This window comes from Trematomus bernacchii, unplaced genomic scaffold, assembly GCF_902827165.1.
Source record: "Trematomus bernacchii unplaced genomic scaffold, fTreBer1.1, whole genome shotgun sequence".
In the NCBI taxonomy this organism is placed as follows: Eukaryota; Metazoa; Chordata; class Actinopteri; order Perciformes; family Nototheniidae; genus Trematomus; species Trematomus bernacchii.
The window spans coordinates 25,835-39,306 of record NW_022987551.1 but is presented as its reverse complement, the minus strand read 5'-3'; the positions used below and the strand labels follow the sequence as shown (position 1 = coordinate 39,306).

At 40.9% G+C, this 13,472-nt stretch overlaps 1 protein-coding gene across 1 annotated transcript in view; it reads left to right on the top strand.

Moving 5' to 3' along the window:
* Window positions 1-13,256, top strand: part of zgc:153039 (uncharacterized protein LOC767698 homolog) — an 88,567-nt gene extending 75,311 nt beyond the window's left edge. Inside the window, 5 exon segments of the mRNA XM_034123780.1 lie at window positions 2,601-2,775; window positions 7,061-7,207; window positions 7,445-7,644; window positions 7,647-8,006; window positions 9,250-13,256. Of these exon segments, the coding sequence (XP_033979671.1) occupies window positions 2,601-2,775; window positions 7,061-7,207; window positions 7,445-7,644; window positions 7,647-8,006; window positions 9,250-9,612 (1,245 nt within the window). The 3' untranslated portion in view covers window positions 9,613-13,256.
* Window positions 13,257-13,472: the final 216 nt, after the last annotated feature.

The window sequence follows — 13,472 nt, the reverse complement described above, 5'->3', positions numbered from 1 at the left end:
ACGTACACAGATATACACATGAACAAATATATACACACGTACACAGATATACACATGAACAAATATATACACACGTACACATATATACACACGTACACAGATATACACATGAACAAATATATACACACGTATATACACACGTACACAGATATACACATGAACAAATATATACACACATATATACACACGTACACAGATATGCACATGAACAAATATATACACACATATATACACACGTACACAGATATACACATGAACAAATATATACACACGTATTTACACACGTACACAGATATACACATGAACAAATATATACACACGTATTTACACACGTACACAGATATACACATGAACAAATATATACACACGTATTTACACACGTACACAGATATTCACATGTACACATACAACAATTTCCAAGATTACACTTTTCCTCCTATTTTTAAATCTATTATAATTATTATAATTTGTTTATAGTAAAACAAAACAAAACAACAAACCACATTTTTTGGGCTATGATATTTGAAGAGGTGTTTCTCACATAAACAACATTTAAAAGTCCTTTTGCCTTACAGTAATTGGCTTGTTCTTTAAGCTTCCTACATGTGATGTGATTGGTTGTCTTTCATCTCTTTGTTCTAACATCAAGACAGCGGCACTAGCTTCACTTTCTCTCTCACTCATAATGAAAAACACAGCGGTACCAGCAGGTGCAGCTTTAACATGGCGGACATGTTGTCGCCGAGCCGATCGTCATTAATTCCAACGAGGTTATAAACTGAGTGTTAATCATTCCTATTCGACTGAAGGTTTAAATGTAATATTTGGTTCCACGTGGTTACATCTCCTCTATTGCACCTCATCAACACACCGTCAGAATCTCAATGATGCTCGAGGCGTCGTGTGCATCCTAATAGAAACCAAAACACACCGGCATTTAAGTATACAGTCACAACCGCTCACACATGGGGGCATTTTTACCAATACAACTTGATTGACATGCAAATGCACACGTTGAAATCTGCACACAATCCATTTGCTCCCTGCTACCGCCTCACATGCTAATTACAGACGCTATATGCTTCTATATAAGAGTCTGTATAACAGCACATGCTTTCCTATAGGATGGAGGTAAACCTACACTTACACACAAATGGATATGGTGCACTTGTGTTCCCTTTGTAATATTTTCTTGGATAAAAGGAAATGGTTTTGATGAGTGAATCAACTTTTCCCCCTATTGAGCCCTATTGTATGAACCACAGGCTAAATGAGAAGGGGGACGGGGGGTACACTAATTATTATCATTATCACACTTCTCTATGGAGATGTGTAGTGGTGACGTATACATATGTGTACGCTAAAGGCAGCATCTCCCTGGTTTCCTCGACAAAACAGCCAGCGGATTTTATCAATTAGATTTTTTAATACAAAATGAGAAACGTTAAAGATACTTAGAGCTATTGTTCGGCTGGATTTTCTCCACATATTAACTCCACTTTATGATATTTGAAGCATGAATGCAATCACTTTTCAATCACATTTTAGACTATAAACTACAGCCCGGTCACATGACTTCACGTCACCACCGCTAAGCTAAAGGTGGCTAATGTTGGGCTATAAAGGAACTACAGCACGGTCACATGACTTCACGTCACCACCGCTAAGCTAAAGGAGGCTAATGTTGGGCTATAAAGGAACTACAGCACGGTCACATGACTTCACGTCACCACCGCTAAGCTAAAGGTGGCTAATGTTGGGCTATAAAGGAACTACAGCACGGTCACATGACTTCACGTCACCACCGCTAAGCTAAAGGAGGCTAATGTTGGGCTATAAAGGAACTACAGCACGGTCACATGACTTCACCTCACCACCGCTAAGCTAAAGGTGGCTAATGTTGGGCTATAAAGGAACTACAGCACGGTCACATGACTTCACGTCACCACCGCTAAGCTAAAGGAGGCTAATGTTGGGCTATAAAGGAACTACAGCACGGTCACATGACTTCACGTCACCACCGCTAAGCTAAAGGTGGCTAATGTTGGGCTATAAAGGAACTATAGCACGGTCACATGACGTCACCACCGCTAAGCTAAAGGTGGCTAATGTTGGGCTATAAAGGAACTACAGCACGGTCACATGACTTCACATCACCACCGCTAAGCTAAAGGCGGCTAATGTTGGGCTATAAAGGAACTACAGCACGGTCACATGACTTCACATCACCACCGCTAAGCTAAAGGCGGCTAATGTTGGGCTATAAAGGAACTACAGCACGGTCACATGACTTCACGTCACCACCGCTAAGCTAAAGGCGGCTAATGTTGGGCTATAAAGGAACTACAGCACGGTCACATGACTTCACGTCACCACCGCTAAGCTAAAGGTGGCTAATGTTGGGCTATAAAGGAACTACAGCACGGTCACATGACTTCACGTCACCACCGCTAAGCTAAAGGTGGCTAATGTTGGGCTATAAAGGAACTACAGCACGGTCACATGACTTCAGACGTTCTAAAATGCTGACTCATTCCATGGTTAAAGGACTCATTCCTGCACCCCTCTATAACCCTTATCCCCACTCTCTCTCTCCTCAGGTGCGTAAGTACCTGCTGATGCTGGACGTGAGGAAGGACCACGTGAAGTTCTGGCGGCCTCAGGTCCTGCTGATGGTCTCCAACCCTCGCAGCAGCGTGGGATTGATCCAGTTCATCAATGACATCAAAAAGAGCGGCCTCTACGTGCTCGGACACGTGCAGCTCGGAGACCTCGGTGAGAAACATCACATATTTACACATAACTCAACCCTCATGGTGGAGCAGACTTTTATTTTGAAATATAAAGATTAATCAGTTTTTTCTCCTGTGGACGATAAGGAAACAAAAAGGGTTTGTCAGGTCCAGAGGTCGCGTTAACCGAATATTTTCCGTCTATGACCGATTTTTTTTAACAATGACGGAAAAATCTGAAAGCAGTCCGTCATTTTGACAGATTAGAACAAACTCAGAACAGCGCCAAAGCTTCCCTGCAGCGAGGCTCCGGTGTTATGCATGCCCCCCAATAAGGAGATGATATCGTTTCCAAACCGTACTTTGCCGTACAAATCATTGAAATGTCTGTGAGTGCTTTACGCTGTGCCGCGCTCCCTCGAGGTGCAGTGGGCATGCATAACACCGGCGCTAACAGTTCACGAGCGTCATAAATCACGGATGGTAATGCCATATCGTCTTTGGAGATAATTAACAAATATTATAATATTTTTGAGGCAGCAATGACTACATTTAAAACCTTTTTATTATCACTGATTTGGCAAATTGTTGACTGTAAAGATTAATAATCACAGTTTACTTTAATGTCTTCATCCAGGACCGGTTCAAAAACTGGAGTATTTAAATTTGACTTGTCTGTTATTTGTTTTAAAACTTAAGTTACTGTTCAGATTTTGCAATAAAAAATCATGTGATAAACTTTTAACGTAATGCCGGTCTAAAGGTTAAACCACTCTTTGACGGGCAAAAAGGTAAACTCATCTTACAAATACTTAAAGGGGACCTATCATGCAAAATGCACTTTTGTACGTCTTTTCTACATGAATATGTGTCCCCGGTGTTCCAGGGAACTCACCAAGTGTCAGAAAACACAACCCTCTCTATTTTCCTCCATACCCAAATCTCTAAAAAAGGGGCTGCAACGGATCTGATAAAAACTGATCCAGATTTGAACACTGTCCTGACGTCAGGACGGTGGCGCTACGGCTATTGGGCCAACTCCACCAATCAGGAGGAGACAGCCACGGCCATTGCCGTTCGAAAGCGCTGGAGACGCTGTAGTACATATGCCAGGCCTCTAGGTGGTGCTGTTCTCACTGAATCTGCCCTTGCAAAAACAGATCTAAAAATGGTCAAATTGAGCGAAATGAGGCATGGCTAAAATGCATGATCTGTTTGGTATTTTGAAAAAAAAAAAGTATAAATATGCCTTATATAGGTATGGTCCTATACTATATTATTCAAATATAGCATGATAGGTCCACTTTAAGAAAGAAAGTCGTAAATATGAATAATCGGTATTTGTTTGTCTACAAAGATGCTTGTGGATGCAACCAACTATCCAATACTGTTATATCCTGTATGTATAATAATACATCACAAATGAAGGCTTTTCTTTGCAGAAGGAGTACTTATCTACATTCTGTACTTTCATCTCATTATTAAACATAGGACTTGAAGTATTTTGACACTAATTAATTGCTACTTCTTCCATCTCTAATGAAAGGACCTTATCCACACGCTGGATCTTTCCCAGCCTGTTATGCAGCGTCATTCATTGTTTTTTATTTGGTCTTTTGAGGATGTTGTTGATGATTTTCCCGGCCTGAATGGAGTATTCAAAATCTAAATCCTCTCAGTGTAAAAAAACGACGTGTTCATTAGCCTCTGAACAACCCTTCTCTCATTTTGACTACTGATGAGGCACTTGGTATGGAGAAATATGAAGGAGTCATTCATGATCACATTGAAGAGGAGGACCCTCTCCAACATCGCCCTCCTAATGTACTTAAACTCCATTTAGTTATACTCTCACTTGTCTAGCAGCTGTTTGCGTTCAATCTGAATACAGAGATGCTTCTGGGATCCTAACGCAGCCTCAGAAACCAAAGGAATCGTCCCTGAAACTTGCAGATGTAGCTTCTAGATGAATATTGATGTATTTGTTGTTGATGATTGATCACCTGCCTGCCTGTTTGTGCTGCTCTGTGTTTTGTCTCATATTACTGTCGATGCTGAGCTTCTTTCTCTTGTTTCGCCACAGCTAACGGTCTCTCACCTCCACACACACCGAGTTCTCTCACCTCTACTTTGATTTTTAGATAATTTGAGGCTGTAAGAGGCAGTTGTGGAAGAAACACTCAAGTACTCTATACTCAAGTAAAAAAAGTAGCAATACTAAATTGTAAAAATACTCTGTAACAAGTAAAAATCCTGGTAATCTCAATCTGTAAACTACCCACGGCTTTATAGCCCAACATTAGCCACCTTTAGCTTAGCGGTGGAGACGTGAAGTCATGTGACCGTGCTGTAGTTCCTTTATAGCCCAACATTAGCCACCTTTAGCTTAGCGGTGGAGACGTGATGTCATGTGACCGTGCTGTAGTTCCTTTATAGCCCAACATTAGCCGCCTTTAGCTTAGCGGTGGTGACGTGAAGTCATGTGACCGTGCTGTAGTTCCTTTATAGCCCAACATTAGCCGCCTTTAGCTTAGCGGTGGTGACGTGAAGTCATGTGACCGTGCTGTAGTTCCTTTATAGCCCAACATTAGCCGCCTTTAGCTTAGCGGTGGTGGCGTGATGTCATGTGACCGTGCTGTAGTTCCTTTATAGAGTGGCGAAGTCCCTCCCACTTACTTCCGGGGTATGGGACCTTATTTCGGAAAAATTATGCATTGAAGTCAATGGGGAGAGAAAACTTATCTTTCGATCCCGTTTGAATTGTGCCATGAATTACACATATGATGTTTGTCAATCTTAAAAAATCATTTCCATGTCAAAAAAGTCACAGTTTGTCGTAAAACTGTTGAAATATAAGACTATGAAAAATACGTAACTAGAAAGACTACAAATCCCAGAGTCGCGTAAGTGATGTCACAATTGTTTTCCTCCACCATTCAGATACCTAAGATCAGCGCAATATAGATATAATCTATCTATATGGCGCTGGCTAAGATAAGATAACTTTAACAAGATGCCTGTGTGCTTAGTACCAGGTTGTTATTATACCAGCAATGGGTCTTGCTCGTTCTTTTGCTTCCCGTCTGATGAAACGACCAGGAGTGGCTTGATCAAGTTAGCTACCTAGCTAGTAGCTAGCACGTTAGTTAGCATTACAGCCTTGTCATTTTTATTAGCCTTAACATGAAGTAACATTAAGTAACCCAAAATGTTAAACAGGAAGAGTAGTAGTCATATTTCGTGAACCCTTTGAAGAGTACTGTCACCGGTGTGATCATTCTATAATACACCATTTAATTCCGGGGGAGAAATGCTAATGCTAACGTTAGCCTCGGCGATCTTTTCTACTTCATGCTATCTGCACAAATGGTTGACATTAAACATTAAAACGACCAGGCAGTTCAGAGAGAATCAAAGGAAGGCAGGCAGGCAGCTTTGCATGACATTCTTCAGGACGTGTTTCATTGTGGTGATAGTGAGGATAGTCAATCGTTTGTTGACAAGACAGTAGTGACGGCCATCTTGGTGACGTGTGTTGTTGACCAGAGATGTAGTTCATTGAGCGTTTCACACAAACAAATGTGTTACTTCACAGTTTTACGACACATTTTTTTTTTTTTTGACTTGCAAAATTATCTTTTAAATTGACAAACATCATATGTGTAATTCGTGGCACAATTCAAACGGGATCGAAAGATAATCTTTCTCTCTCCATTGACTTCAATGCATAACTTTTCCGAAATAAGGTCCCATGGAGGTCCACCGGAAGGGGAGGGACTTCGCCACTCTATAGCCCAACATTAGCCACCTTTAGCTTAGCGGTGGTGACGTGAAGTCATGTGACCGTGCTGAAGTTCCTTTATAGCCTAATGTTAGCCACCTTTAGCTTAGCGGTGGTGACGTGATGTCATGTGACCGTGCTGAAGTTCCTTTATAGCCTCAATTTAGCTTTTAACTTCAGAAATCATAAAGTGGTGTTAATATGTAGAGATTATCCTGATGAACAAAATATGTAAACGTTTGTTTGTCACAGATCTTATTTTCTTCAATAATCCCAAATCAAATGGAAAAATCCCATTGGCTTTTTCTCAAAGGAACCAGTGAGATACTACCTTCCAGTTCAGCCTACACAAATACGTTGTCACCCCTCTTTCACCAACCCAACACTATGACTGCAATATCGAAACATTGCTTTTTTGCTCAAATATACAGCAGTTTTCTCCACATTTCTCCCATCCTGACCTTTTCCTTCCTCTCTGATCCTGTGAACCCCAACACACTTCACCTCCAGTATATTCACCTGATTCCTTTGTGTTGTCCTCCTCCAGACACTCTCCCCTCCGACCCTCTGCAGTCGCAGTACGACTCCTGGCTCTCTCTGGTGGATCATCTGAACATCAAGTCTTTTGTCAACCTGACGTTGGCCGACTCTGTGCGTCATGGCGTCCAACATCTGCTCTTCATCTCAGGCCTAGGTCAGTGTCTCCATCATCAGACACACAAACAACACAAGATCCTCATTAGTTCTGATATTATAATCAAAGCCACTGCTGTATGTGAGGTATTGTATGTGATCATTGCATCTTTTTAACTTTAATGTTGGCACATGTCGGTCATTGGACAATCCAGATTTGGCGCGGCAAGCTTTTCTAAATATGTTCAATTTGTGAATAAAGTTATCGTGTTATTCCTCCTTCTTCCCCTCTTCTCAGGCGGGATGCGTCCCAACACCCTCGTCCTGGGTTTCTACGACGACTCTCTGCCAAAGGACACTCTCATCGACCCTTCTCTCTCCATCTGTCCGACCTCTGACCCGCGGGATCTTTACAGGACTTCGATCATGACCAGGAGACGCCTCTCTTCCACTTCTCCTCCGTTCGGGGGTCCGTTGACCGACAAGACGGCGGGGAAATCGGCGACGGGAAGGTTCTCGGCCCTCAGGAGTACGTCGCGATCATCGCAGACGCCATGAAGATGCTCAAAAACGTCGTGTTGGCTCGAAACTTCAACGATTTCGACCGCTCCGTGGTCCTCTCCCCTTCCTCTCCGGTGTTTGTGGACGTGTGGCCGGTGAATCTCCTCCGCCCCGACAGCTCTAGCTACGTCGACACATGCTCTCTTTTCCTGCTTCAGCTCGCCTGCATCCTCAACATGGTGCGGTCGTGGAGAAAAGCTCGTCTTCGTCTCTTTTTGTGCGTGGAGGAGGGTCGTAGCGTCCGGGGGTCGGAGGAGAAACTGGGTCAGCTCCTCAAAGAGCTGCGGATCAAAGCTCAGGTAAACGGCTCAAAACACGCTCATTTTAGAATAATGAAAATGAAACCTGGACATTACGCTTCAGGTTCAGGTTCAGGGTCTTTATTTGTGCCCCTAGGTAGATTTAGTTTGCAGATCAAAAGACAACATCCTGACACACTCTAAACACAGACAACAGACACATCACTGATCAAAGTACACCCTGCTCCGTCGAATCTCAAAATATTTAAAAACATTTAAAAAGAAAAACTCTAGTACACGACACAAACTCTAAATCTTGCCAAGTATATTGTGTCTAATATCTATCAGAATATGTCTCTACTCTCTACATAATAACTTCAGAAGTAACACTGCAGTGAGATATCAGGTCTTGTTTTTAGACAAGGCATCATCTTGTTAAGTCCAAACATCTTATTTTGAGTTGTATCTCAGATGAAACACATATTTGTTTACACATTTATTGGAAAATCACCAGAAAACGTAACACTTTTGAGTATTTGCGACTTATATTATAACACAAGATTTCCTGATTCTGGTCAAATATAGTTCAGAATGAGTTCTCGCAGCTAATTATAAGATCAGATTTTTCTAAATATCCCGTCTTATTTCAAGAAATCTAACCAAGCAAATGTTCACTTGTTCTAGTGGCAGATTTTTGTACTTATTTCAAGTGAAAACAGCTTGTTTTCAATATTGTTTAACTTGATTTTGGAGCAGCATTGTTTCCAGTGACTCGTCTAACAAATCCCGACCGTCTTCTTTGAGTTCTCAGCTTGTAACCAACCATGATTTTTAAACTCCTATTTTGATTGTTATCAGCAGATTAGCGTCCTTATGATTAGTTATCACCTCTTTTGTAATGCATCAGACGAGCCAAACTGATCCTACTATGTTGAAAAAGTGAAAGAAACATAACTCTTTGGAAATAAACCAAACTCAAGCTTCTCTCGACTAAAATATTTGTATGTTTAGTCAACCAAACTAAAATCGTTTTAGGGTTGGGTCTCCAGAATGTCTACACAAGTCACACTTAAGCCACCTGACTTCTGCCTTGGTGACTTGATTATATACTCATATGAAACGCGTCTTTTTAAAATAGCCTTTTACTAGATTTTTAAAACCCCACTTGTTGTTGCCATGCCGACGTAAACATTGCTGCTTTTATTTTGTTGTTTTGTTTCAACCCTTTTACTCTGTAGCACTTTGAGTTTTGTTTACTCAAATGCGCTTATAAATAAAAATGTATTATTATTATTATTCTCAGGTGCTCTCCGTGCCCTGGGACCAGCAGGTGGCGCTACACTGGCAGCGGCAAGGCGAGAGGAAACAGCAAAGTGACACAACCAACGAAGACAAAGAGAAGATCGAGGAGGAGGAAGAGGACTACGTTAACAGCTTCCCGAGTAACGCCACGCGACTTTCTGACGACTACCTCTCCGCCGTTAATAAGCTGATCTTAGACCCGGCGAGACCCCCCCCTGCTGTGCGCTTCCTGTACCTACCCAGACCCCCTGCTGACACGCGGCGCTACACAACCTACCTGCACCAGCTGGAGCTGCTCACTCAGGACCTGGGCCCCACGCTGCTCATCCACGGAGTCACACCCGTCATCACCACCGACCTTTAACCTCCCGCCTCTGAACATGTTAAGAAAATCTCACTCGTCCCCGGCTTGAGCTTCAATCTCAGGATCCATGTATTTGTGATCCTCTCCAGAATGGAAGTAGTCATCACATACAGAGCATCAACTAGTTCCTGAACAGTGTCCTTCACATGCTGATATCCAAGAGAGGGAGATACACAGTCACAAGATGGAGGAATACCGGTTCTTCTTGGTAATCATACTGTACATCCTGTCATGTTCAAAATACTGACTTTTTTCTCAAAATGTTGGCTTTTTTTCTGACTTTCTCTAAAAATTCCGACTTGTTTCTCAAAATCTAAATATCCAGATTTTTTTCTCAAAATCTCAACATTCTGACTTTTTCTCAAAAATCTGACTTTTTCTCAAAAATCTAACTTTTTCTCAAAAATGTGACTTTTTCTCAAAATCTCAAAATTCTGAGAGGGAGTTACACAGTCACAATATGGAGGAGTTTTTATCTCAAAATGTTGGCTATTTTCTGAAAATCTGAAAATTCTGTATTTTTCCAAAAATTCTGTATTTTTCCAAAAATTCTGTATTTTTCCAAAATTCTCATACATCCTGTCATCTACACAGCTACAGTTGGGATACCTTTGTTATCATGTGTACTCTAATATTGGAAGAGGACATTCAGTATTTTCCCAACAGATAAGGTCTTTGTTGTGATAGTTTCCATCTGAAAGACACGGCCAAAATCAAGCTTTTCATCAAATGTTTACAGTGTCATAACGGGTGCTTTTCTGAAAAATGTATCATCACCCGAAACCTCGGCAGCCTCTGAAATATGACAGCGGTGCTACTGCCTCATTCTCACTGCCTCGCACAATGTCATGTCCATACAGCTCCTTTTAGAATATTGAAAATGAATCCTGGACATTACGCTTCAGGGTCTCAAACATCCTGAGCGTCTCCGTTGAGTTCTCAGCTTGTAGCTCCAGTTTTCCCAAACAACCATGATTTTTAAACACCTATTTTGAATGTTATCAGCCGATTAGCGTTATTATTATTAGTTATCACCTCTTTCATCAGACGAGCCAAACTGCTCCTAGTATGTTTGAAAAATGATTAAAACATAACTCTTTCAATGTTAACCACACTAAAGCTTCTCGACTAAAATATTTTGATGTTTAGGGACCAAAATTAAAATCGGTTAGGGTTGGGTATCCCGAATTTCTCGCTATAAGGTAAGTTTCAGACACAGGCAATTCAAAGTGCTTTACAGTACATCAACATTAACACTTAACAAGAAGACAAGAGAAAGCAACACAATAAATAAACATAATGGAATAACACATTCATAAAACCCACGCATAAAAGAGATGCAGAATAGTTTAAAAGCAACATGGTAATACAGTAGGTGCTAAAACAAGACTATTGACTATTAACACCTGACCACTGCCTTGGTGACTTTATGAACAACTCAGTTGGCGTTGTCTTGTTGAATTCCTTCTGTTGTGGTCTTCCATATGAATAGATGATGAAACCCAGTAGTGGGTGAAGCCGCCTCTGACCCCCATCTGTAAACGGCTGATAACCACTGGTCGACTGATAACATTCAAACTGGGTGATTTTAAGCCATTCGGTCCACTTAGTTGCATGAAACACTCAGACCGGCTGAATGAACCGCAGCGAAGTTAACAGCTTAACAGAAAACTGTGCCAATCACAAGCCTGCAGGACAATTATAAATCAGTATCTAATGTTCAGGGAAACTTTGAGATGATCAGCCACGTCTTGATGCAGATCCACGACAGAGAGAACCTCATCTGAACCCCCCTTTGTTTCCTTTCTTTATGTGTTTTCTTGCTGCTCAAATTCCCTTCAAACGATCTTTCCAGATGCCTTCAGATCCAGAAGTGCCTCGCTGGTTTAGGGAGCTTTCAGTTTGGACTCTTTCCATCTCTGACAGAAAGTTGGACCGCGTCTGAGGAAATCTGCTTTTCCCATTTGAGAAGCGTTAGAACAAAGGAATCAGTTTAACACAATGGTAACGGCGGTGCTACTCAAGAAGTCTTACATCCCACAGATATTTCTACGTGGGATCTCAGGGCGACATTCCTCTTTTTCCAAATGCACTTTTGTTCTTCCTCTACCAAACTGCATGATGTGCCGCGCTCCAAAAACTCCTTAAACATGTTTACAGCGCCCATTACTACTGTGACTACCCCGATGTTTCACTGATTTAACATTGGTATTTATCTTTAGGTGCTTTTACATTAATTTTATTCACGTTGCTTTTCCAACTTTAACGCTGAAGTGCTTAAATTAATCTTAATATTTGCCTTTACCCAAAGTATTGTAACGTTTAAAGTGAAGCTATGTAACTTCTGTAACAGGATAATGGTAACACATAATGAACCATTTGCAAAAAGGAAAGGCAGAGAAATATAACGGCATGTCATCTGCATAGCATCAACCATCTACAGATGCTAACATGAGCTAACCAAAGCCTCCATAAAGTCACCCTGAGTTTACTGAACTGAGATAATTGTACGGTTTACATCATGTAAACTCAATGTGTCCTTTGTAGGAGGAACAATGTAGTATCCGTTCCGTCAAAAGTTACATAGCTTCTGTTTCACGTTTTGTGGCAAATAGTATTTCCATTCCTTGAAGCGTCAATCGTTTTTGTCCAACCCAGTTTAGATTTGACCGAAAGCATCGATGCAGCTTCATCCTTCCAGTTTTCATCCCACTAAAGTTTTAATTTGACAGCTACAGTTGCTTCATAGAGATTGACAATTGATGAGATTGATTGAAACTAGCACTTTTTAAATGTGTAAGTAAATGTTAATTCATGTCTTAATTTGAAATGGTAAAACGACTATTTATCAGGTCTCTTCAACCCCTCAAAGCTCTTTACATACTACAAGTCATTCTCCCATTCATGCACACACACACACACACACACACACACACACACACACACACACACACCAGACTTTAGTTCCACCTGGAGTAAATTCACAAGCTACCCTGCAGTATACAAAGTCATTCAAACTAGCTGCACCTTTACTAGCTTTGAGAACACTTTCATGATCAATCATTATAAAACATATCATATATATTATTCAAGTACAAGATCTAAGTACTTATCCCACCTCTGTTTATATCTATTATATTAAATAATCCGCTGTATTGTTTTTCAGTGCAGTGACTGAATGCTAACTGCTAGCTGCAGTCCGCTAACCCCCCATTGAAGTTGTGCTAAACACTGAATTTATTAAATATTGCATCCCATATTGTTTTTTTCCCCAAAGAGTAGGCGTGATATTACTTGAGGGCGTGGTCAAATCTAAACTGGGTTGGAAAGACGCTTCTTTGACACATCGATGCAATCTACTTTTCTCTAAATGTCCATTCCAGGTTTATAATGTGATTTTTTGAAATGCAATCGGACGAAGTGTGATACATATCTGAAGAAATGCTGGTACTTGTATTTGAACTTGTGTTTTAAATGAGATGTATGTTTACTTTCTTAAACTCACATGAGCACCTCAAATAATTATTAGTAGAAGAGATAAAGTGTGTTTGATTTCCCGTTCAAATCTGAGATGTATATTTATATATATTTTACAGCATGGAAACCGATATGACTGAAAGAAAATAAAACGTTATTGTATTGTACGCCCTGTCTGTTTTATTTTCTTCCTCTGGGGATTGTTTGAGATTAAAGTTAACAAACGGCTTTTGTTTCATTTAGTGGGAATGGGAATTCCCACTAAATGTTCTTCCACGGACGAAAAGTTTATTATTATTCCGTCCAATTATTTTGTCCGTCTTCTCCTCCCACATTCAACATCGCATTAACTCCGTTCAAACATCAAAACGTTCAGCTCGGTC